Source organism: Egretta garzetta, unplaced genomic scaffold (genome assembly GCF_000687185.1).
Source record: "Egretta garzetta isolate BGI_Z169 unplaced genomic scaffold, ASM68718v1 scaffold36, whole genome shotgun sequence".
Classification (NCBI taxonomy): Eukaryota; Metazoa; Chordata; class Aves; order Pelecaniformes; family Ardeidae; genus Egretta; species Egretta garzetta.
In genome coordinates, this window is record NW_009259975.1 from 2,919,425 (window position 1) to 2,928,945 (window position 9,521).

Sequence of the window (9,521 nt, forward strand, 5' to 3'; positions counted from 1 at the left end):
CAACCTTCACTAGTTCTGTGACAAGAAATTTGTCATGTTAGGTCCAGACCCCAGATGAGCCTGCAGATTTTCTTTCTGGTAAACTGCAGCAGCCAGTGAGAGTTTGGCTTATCCTTCCTCCGTACCTCCTCCCAGCCTGCCCAGCTGATGGCTCTGGTCTAAGTAGAGACATCACTGCTAGCACTGTTCAGAATCATAGAATCACTTCCGTTGAAAAAGATGTTTAAGATCACCGAGTCCAACCATTTAATGAAAGGAAGGGAGAATCAAGCCCCCATACGCCATTTACTTACAGTGGTTAGCACTGTTTTCTCAGAGATGAGTCAAATGCTTCCTCTTTCTGATGTTGCCAGCCAATATTAAACTAATTTCCCACACTACATCCCCTTGTAACAGCCATTATTACGGTCGGTCAAAATGTTTTGACTTATATTTTTTCTGTTCTTTCACATAAATACTACAGATGTTTAAAAAAGTATGTTTGCCCCCAAACTCACAGCATTTTGAATTGAATACACACCTGGGATACATCTCAAGGAGTTTTTGCTTGGCTGCAGCCCATCACCTTATTCCCCATAAAGACTTAATCCACTTTAATGTAACATATGCATGAAACTGGGGTGCGAAACAACAGGAGCAATTCCTGAGAAGACCAGCCCATAAAAGAGGTCTTAAACAAAACTCCCACTAGCCATCACAGGAACATATCCTGTCAACATATTTCAGGGATGCTATTTTTCAGCCAAAAAGTCAAGGTTTTATTGAGGTAAAAGACTGTGTTTTACTGTGAGGCTGTGGATTCTTTCAATCCATTTTCCTTACCTGAGAGTTTGCTCAGTATAAATGATACCAGTGCCTGGTCTTTCTGAGCTGCTGATGTGGTCTACATTATTTCTTGGCCACAGAAAAATACTTTTTTGTTGGTTTGGGTTTTTTTTTTAACCAGAGGCAGAAAGATGTATGTCCTGGAGATAGGCAGACCTATTCTAGGACTAAGGGGACTGCTGTTTGCCCTGGCTTTTGTCTGTCTTTTCTATATAATTTCTGTATTATTCCTGTGTAGGTGCTGAAAGATTGTTTGTGGGTTTTTTTAATTAGTGCAGAGAGCAGCTGGGGGAGAGAAGAGCGAGTGAATGAGCATTGATGTAAACTTAATCTCTGTGATGCTTTGAGTCATAGCGATTCCCGTATATACCTCTCATTAGTATTTTAGGTAGGTGGGAATGAGTATCACAACTGTTCACTTACTTTGTGACCTTTTTATTTTTTTACTTCAAATCCACCATCAATGAATTTACATTTATTTATTATGAAAAACACTTTTGATCTCAGTGGATTTCAGCATTAGGTGACATTGAAGAAGAATGGTCTTCAGTTTAAATAAATCTCAAGTGACTTTCCTGTTTGGGGGTAAACTAAATGCTGTAAGTGTGAGCAAGTTAAATATACGGAGGATATAGTATTTGACTGTATTGTACAGAAATAGGCCTGTTCTCGGTTGAGCAATGTTTTGGCCAATAAATCATAGTCCTTACACAGGGCAAGTCTTCCTTTAAAATGCGTAATAAATGCTGTGGATGCTTTAATGTCCAAAAAGAAGTGAAAGGACATCCATTTTCAGAATTAGTCATAAAGGCCTCATATAATATTATAATGCCTACCAGTTGATGCCTTTCAAGATTAATGCCCAATGCTATGTTGTAAAAAAGCAGAATAAAAATCAGTCCTCACATTCAGAGTTACAGTCTACGCATTTATCTCAGAAGGTCTGAGCTGACCCGCTTAGTCACTGGAGCTCTGTTTTAATGGCGTGTAGGTGTTTAAAAAGTGTGTACACAACAAAGCTGTCCCCTCCAGACAGCACTCCTGTTACATTCACAGTATGGTGATAGATAAACAGAGAACAAACAACGCCCCCACATTAAGCAATAATGGCGTAAGAGTAATGCAGGACAATAATTATGACAACTGGGAAAAATAAGTCATAAAAGTAACAATCTGTTTGATTAATGCACTTCAGCTTGTCATTCTTTTGCAATGAAATTAGAAAGAAATACAAAACAACTAATGTTTCACTTAGAAAAATATGTTTCTGGAAAGCAGAATGGGAACAGGGTGGGGTTTTTTGGTGGAGCATTCTGTTTTTTTTCCCCAAATTGTGCATTTTGCAGGCAGGCATTTTGTTGTGACAGAATGTGAAAGGATTACTATATACAGCATTTACCTTGCTTCTTGCATCCAAGTTTTCACTCAGTCTGCTACTGCCATGGAGAAATTGTTCAGCCACTAACGCATCCTGTCGGTGTGATTCCATAGTAATTCTAGATTTCACCTGAACTTAAACGAACTCAAACGTACAGTGGGGCTGAGCTGGAGTTGTGGCAGCATGCAATTAACCTGGTTAAAATTTGATGAGGAAATACTTATTCAGAGGAACTTATCTCATTGTGTATTTTACCCCTAGTATTATCCTTTCACTTTGACATTATTATGAGTCAGTGAAACTTGCAATTTTGAGGTTCTTGGAAAGATAGATTATATTTAAAATAGGTTTCTTGTAAGAACCTATTTACTCCAAAATTTTCTTCAAAACATAAAGTGGGGTTTTTTGAGATGAAGATGCTACTCTACATATCATGTGACAGTGGAATTAAACACAAAATAATGCATAATACTTGTAATGAAAGAGAGGATTGAAAATTATTTTAAAATTAAGTTTTAAAAAGTGAATTGGTGTGCTATTTCATACAAGTAGTTAGTTGCAATGGGTAGAACTCTTTAAACATATTAAGATTTGAGATATTAAGGAATCTGTCCATTAAATTCCATTTCCAAGTGAAGCAAGTTAAAGCATGAGGTTTAGGTACTAAGATTTCAAACTGGTCAACATTTTGATGCCATCCCAAAACTGCACCATCACCTTTTTCCTTCTCATTTAGCTTACTTAGCAATGGCTCGTATGTCCTCGCCTCATCTGAACTAAGTAAACTAGAGTGGGAAACATACTCTAAGAGCCCAGCTTTTGGCTTTCACTCACAGAAGCAAAAAGCATATCTCCAGCTGCTTCCACCTATTGATCCACTCCTATTGTGCCGAAATACTTCTTGAAGTTGGTGTAGCTGGGGATTAAACAAAATTATACAACCTCTTCAGAAATCGCTGTCAAATTCTTTGAACAGGAGGTGGAATCAGCACTTTAAAAGTTTTTGGCTGGTTATTGGAGTCATGCATTCCTGACTAACCCCTGAACTGCTGTTCACAGAGAAATTCAAGTTGGCAGCAATGGGGAAGATCATTAAAGGTGAGTGTGATCAACCACTGAAAATATTACTAGGGTGTTTTATGAACTCTCCGTCACTGACTACTTCAAAGTCAGGATGAGGTGGTTTTTTCACTTATTGCAAAAAGAGCAACAGAAAAAAGCAAAAAAAACCCCCAAACCAACCCAAAACTTGAATAATGTCTTTCTTAAAAGTTATTCCCAGTATTGACACCATTTCTCCTGGATATTCCAGCCTCAGCCTGTCCAGGGAATGATCCCAGGAGGGTGACTGATGTCCAGCCAGGCCTGTCAGTCCTCTGCTCTTATGTGCACCTCACAAAAGAAACATTTCTGTCTTGCACCCAATACTGCTACCTCAACTAAAGTAGTAAAATAAGATTATGGTTCTGCTTTATGGGTACAAGTGAAAATTAATTTTAGTGAAGCCAAAGTTGACAAAGTTTTAAGGATATGTTGTGGCTGACACACCTAAGAAAAGGTCCTTTTTTTCCCTGTTACGAGTCGATCTAATAGAAGTATTATGTCTCTGTCCAGATCATGTCCTGTCATCATGACTACAAGCACTTTTATAATTCTATTTTTGAGAAAAAGACAATAGAGTGGCTCTGAACACACCATTGAGTATTGTAACTGGAAGCTGAATCTTCTCTTTTGGCACAGGGTTGGGAAACTGATTTCTTTCTCCACAGTTTCTGAGAGAGATACAAGTGGAAAAAAGGGGGAAAAAAATGCTTTTCCCCTGAATTCCTCCCAATATACTGATCTGATTCTCTTCCCTATTAGTGATACCCTCTTTCTATCACAAAGACCTAACTTCCAGTGATTATGTACAGTATATTTCATATCTGGTACTGCCAGAACAGCTTAAAATGGCATACGGCAGAGTGCATGTCAAGAGAAATCTGACAGAATCCCTCCATCACTGAAGAGTCAGCTAGGACACCGAACATGGTCACAGTCAAAATTTTCAGTCACCAGCTGTAAGTGCAATAATCCAATAAATGTTTTGCAAACATTAATCCTAGTAGAAAAGGCTGAATGAACCCTCCTTGGGTTTTTCCTTTGCAGAAGAGTTGAGAAGTGACAATAAGAGAGAGTCTGCTTTCAAGAAGAAATAATGCATGATTAGTTAAGATCATGAAAAAAAGAGGGATTTGCACATATTTTAAAATGTCAGAAGTTACAAAGAAATGCTAAAGCACATTGTTTATGGGAGCCTTAATCATTGCACATATTAGAAAAAAAAAACTTATTCCTAACAACTGAAATTGAGTTTTATTTGCTGTTTATTCTTATATTGAACACCTGTTTCTTAAATGAGTTCTTTATCATTCTTGCTTCTGCAGAAAAGGTTAGTATACAAAAAAAAAAAAATCCCATTTTATAGCAACAGCTATAGTCTTTACAGTTAATCCTTACTATTGTCCATCCACAATATTTAGTATTGCTTACCTCACATACAGGCAAGAAAATACTTGGAAAGAAATGCGACTTTATGGTATTTCTTCCAAACCACGAGTGGGGAAAAAATGACTTCATGGTAACGAAAATCTCTCTCTAAATGTGCTCAACAAGAAGACTTCCTCCTTCTTGACCCAAAACAAATGATACAAGATTTGTCTTTTTTTTTTTTTTGAATCCTAAAATAGGGTATTACTAGGACCAATAGGCTATGACTCAGGCTTCCCTTTTAGGAAAACAATTGAAGCCCTTTATTGAATATCACTGCTATATGTGCATTTGAGCAAAATAAAATCTCCTTCAAGTCCATCTCTCCATTCCTAACTTGGTGATGATAGTTGGATCTAACTTAGTACTTACATGCTGCCACAAATCCTGTTTCTGACACATTTTTTTCCAGATGAATAACAACATACAGCTTAACTTCACCAAAATAAATCTCTACCTATAGTCCTAACAGAAAAAAACTTTTTTTTTCTACTACAATTAATCTTTGGTCAAACATTTGTACCTGTCTTACCCAGATAGGTATTAAAATCATATTATTTTCCTGGCTTTCTTATTCTAGGCTGCATTTAAGCTATACAATATAGTTTCCCTTTCCTTTTTCTCTCAGCTTCCCTTAATAATTTATATTTAGGCTTTTTCACCCAAAAGCTACATTATATTGATGTTTAATTCAATAAAATTGATCTTTCCTTATTACTGTGATGTAACAAAATGCAGCCTTTTGATATGAAGCACTTTAATGTCCCTTTTACCCATATCCTCTCAGGAGTTTGTCATGGGAACATTAGATTTTATTAAATAGAGTTGATTAACAACTAGATTTTAGGTAGAATAACTATATTTTGAAGAACTGGCCCAAATAGCTGAGTAGGTGGTGGTGCCATTCCAGTGCTGAGCTGATCACTATGATGCCATCAAGAAACCAAGTAGTTCATATAGCCTAACCAGGTGAATAAAGACAATATACAGCCCCCTCTTGTTGTTCCAGCCTCCTCCCTACAAAAAAAAAAAAAAAGTGGGCTTTTTTTTGTGGGTCTTAACAGCTTATCAGCTCTTTCAGCATGTGCTGCACCCCAGTTTCTGAGTATATTATGACAGAAGCAGTTTAAGCTCAGTCAGAAATCAGGGAGCTTGTCACTACACTTCCCCACTGTTTCCAAATCTCATGTACAACAAGGACTACAACAATTCTTTCTTCTATGCCTTCAGGCATCTTCAAAGAGAGCCACAATCACCTTCTTTCAACAGCAGTCTGAATCTTCTCCCCTTCCTTTACAAGTTGATACTACAGGGAAAGGTATTAGGGCCTTTTTCTTACTTTACATTCTACCATTCCTTCTTGACCTCCCATCAGACTTTAAAGTGGCTAAAGGAAGAACATGACACACACATAAAGTCTTCTGAGGGAATTTTAAGTTTTACTAATATGTCACATTAAAAACCCACAAACAAAAAAACAACACACCCACATCCCCAAAAAACCACCCACCAACCACACCACAAGCAGCACTGACCACCAGTTTGTTATTAGAGGTCAAAAATGAGACAGACCAAATACTGATTGAATCTTTATTAATAAAAAAATCTTAGTATAAAAAAATAGTTCATTCTGTACACTTAGAGAAAGGACAAAGTAACTACACAATAGCGGTAGAGATATGTAACAAGTCAATTTAAAGATTCCCAAAACTGTTTTCAGCATTGTGTTCTTTTCTGTTGTCACGTGCCATGCATTATGGTCTCCACCAAAGCCATCAGCTTCCTGAAGCAGTCACTCAATACACTTTGGAGTCCTATGCACAACCATGACAAACATTAACTCAAGATGAAAACTTGTTTGCTATTGTTAGCTCATCCAATGACAGAAAAAGGTCAGATAGATTTTAGTGACAGCACGTCAAAAAGTTGTCAAAAAGTTGCACAGAAATATCATACAGCCAAATACTTGATATTTTCTATGACCTCTGACACATTTCAGTCATACCCAGTAGAACAAACAATCTGATGTACCGCCTTGCAATGCTGAAGACCAAACGAAGCTACGTTACAGTATCTTTCAAGAGCACGAATCACGATGAAGGTAGACTTGGTTGATAACATTAACGTGATTGAGTTGAACACTTTGCCAGACCTAGCACATAACAACTAAGCTGACAGACAGCAGTGAATATTGATTAGTCACTTGAGAACAAGTAGCTCTTTAAGCTACAGCAAAGCAGGTGAGAGTAATCTAAAAGTCAAACAGAGGTAAAACAGACCTAGGAGTACCAACTCTGATTAAGGTTGCTATTCTGCTTGGAAGGTGTCCATGTCTGTCAGGATTACTGATTTCTTGTCTCTCTTCTATTCTGGTCTCAAGCACCAACATGCTTAGATATGAATGAAAGTTGTACCCGAGTATTTGAGGCTGGGATCTATACACCCTGCTCTAACAGAGAGACCAAACTAATTACAGTTCCTTGGTGTAATTGGGCTTTCTAAAAGCAAAGCTATTAACAAACATTCTTGTAAACTTAGTCTCTGTAACTGGTACAGAGAGATACTTGATAGAAAACATGTACCATAGCACAGTTGGACTCTGGACTATATATCTGAATCTTGTTTACATCAGCATGACTGCCTATAGAGCCGATATCTTAAAGGTAAAACTTAACAATATCACATATTGCAAAGTCATTCAATACACATGCTTCTCCTAAACCTACTATAGCTTACTTTTGCTGTCATTTTTTTCCTTAACTACCCAAGTCAGTCATCAGGATATTTAATCCAGGTAACTTCCATTAGATAGACATCTCAAATTATAGCAACTCCGTAATGAACAAGGTAGGCCATGGGCATGTTCATTAAGCAATATCATTTAAGCTACTGACAAATATTTTGAAAATACACTTTTCCGGTCTCCTAATGGTTTTGTCGTCTTCTTGCAGCTGAACCCAGACATTAGGAAGATCCCAAGCCTCTTGGAAAAACAAGTCTGTACATAGTAGCTCGGTCAGTAAAGTCAGCATGCTGTCCTGTTCAACTGTTGGTACTGCAGAAATATACATAAAAATGTTATGAGTAGAATTATCATTGTATTTTCCTCAGAGATATTTGTCCACCGAAGTATTTTTGAATGCATTCATATCAGCTTTTTAACATGAAGTAAAATGGGTAAGCTGCATAAATGGGTGTGCAAGTGCTGTAAGTAGAGGATTAAATAAATATCACTGTAAGTGTAGAACAGTAATAGCCACTAGCACCTGCTTAATGTGAAGTAGCATACAGGTTTGTTTATTAAAGTGAAAACATGGGAAGCTTCTATAGCTGTACATTTGCACTCTCTTTTAAGTCATCAAAATAGCTCTGCACCCCCCAGACTGTTTTAGCCGATTATAATCTGTTTACTAACACTTCCATCAAAAGTAAAACAGAATGAGTAGGTTACCCCCATCATTGAAAAAACAAGACTCACCTGCTTGCTGATAGTGTTTTTCTGCCAACAGTTGGTGGAGATGGTTCACTATGGAAAAAGCTTTTTATCCACCAACATTTATCAATTAATTCAGGTAACCCTGCAAGAGGAGAAAAAAGCCCACACTGTTAGACACTGGCTGAGTAACAAACAGGCAAAAGCAGAATATTGTTTGAGAGAAGGGAACAATACCATGAAATGCTTTCTCCTGGTCTGTGGCGTTCACAGCATCCAAACAGGAGGAGGAGCTGGAAGAAACACTGGATTCCGAGTTCTGCCTTGCTGTTCATGGAAAACAGAGACACACATAATGAAAAAATGCCTCGAGAGGGTACGCTATTTCTACACCAAGAACTTTTCTATGCCAAGAATTTTTCAGACCTGCTGCTGTCTTGGAGGAAGCAATCTAAAAGAGAAGTTTACTTCGCTACAAAGTATAACTGCTGTATTTTATACACCTTTCTACTACAGTTGTGTATATAAAAACTTTATAGAAGTTGATCTCTCAGCCTACTCACTCTTCACTTAAAAGCCTACTGACATCTGATTATACAACTTCTGCTGAAGCCACTGACAAATCTTACGATCATTTACACATTGCTATCAAGCCAGGTAAGTCTAACCTTGACTTTTCAAGTCCAAAACAACCTAATTGCTGTAATTCTCATTGTGATACAACTAAATACTGTACTCTCACTACAGTGTCCATCTGGCATAGAGGTATCCTAATACACCAGATAGTCACTGGTTTGAGAGTGCATTTCACATATTTAGAAACAAACATGTGAGTTGATTTTGCATTCTAAGTCTGCAAAGTAAATATGAAGTACAGCTGGAAGCCAGAACTTGCTGGGCTAACACTTTTTCTATGTCATGTTTTAGAATTTAAAAAAAAAAATAGTTACATAGACCTAATGAACAATTCTAGATAGGAAAAGAAAAAGTAGATCAATAGCCAGAAGCAAATGGTCATTAAAACTGAAGTTCCTTGATATAACAAAAAACTCTCCAAGCAATTAAAAACTACCAGGCAAAAACACTCTTTTGCTTCCAGCTCATCCAGACACCACCTAAAACACTTTCTAACTTTTCCTGAGTGGCAACAATCCGGACATCACTCCGGGAGAGGTTCTGGGGGCCCCTCAGCCTCCCTCCTCCTGAGGAGCTCCCCCCCGCCCGTGGGGGAAGGGTGAGGGGGGGAAGAGAAGAGCGGCCCGTCCCCCCGAGCACTTACTTCTGTAGTACTGGTTCTTAGCCAGGAGGCAGCCGGCGGAGGGTACGGAAGCCATGGCAGGCGCACGGCGGGGCAAA

At 38.0% G+C, this 9,521-nt stretch overlaps 1 protein-coding gene across 1 annotated transcript; it reads right to left on the reverse strand.

Moving 5' to 3' along the window:
- Nucleotides 1-6,454: 6,454 nt before the first annotated feature.
- On the reverse strand, nucleotides 6,455-9,515 carry PPDPFL (pancreatic progenitor cell differentiation and proliferation factor like). Its single transcript, XM_009640364.2, has 4 exons — nucleotides 9,445-9,515; nucleotides 8,403-8,492; nucleotides 8,211-8,310; nucleotides 6,455-7,787 (listed from the first exon to the last, which is right to left on the reverse strand). Exons 1-4 carry the CDS (start codon nucleotides 9,497-9,499, stop codon nucleotides 7,775-7,777), a joined length of 258 nt encoding a protein of 85 aa, XP_009638659.1. The 5' UTR covers nucleotides 9,500-9,515; the 3' UTR covers nucleotides 6,455-7,774.
- Between the last annotated feature and the right edge of the window lie 6 nt (nucleotides 9,516-9,521).

Excerpts from the sequence above, each read along its gene's own strand:
- PPDPFL (XM_009640364.2), bottom strand. The coding sequence starts at position 9,499 with ATGGCTTCCGTACCCTCCGCCGGCTGCCTCCTGGCTAAGAACCAGTAC. Across the intron at positions 8,493-9,444 it reads TAAGAACCAGTACTACAGAA|CAAGGCAGAACTCGGAATCC; the intron begins GTAAGTGCTCGG and ends TTCCATGAACAG. Across the intron at positions 8,311-8,402 it reads CCAGGAGAAAGCATTTCATG|GGTTACCTGAATTAATTGAT; the intron begins GTATTGTTCCCT and ends CTCCTCTTGCAG.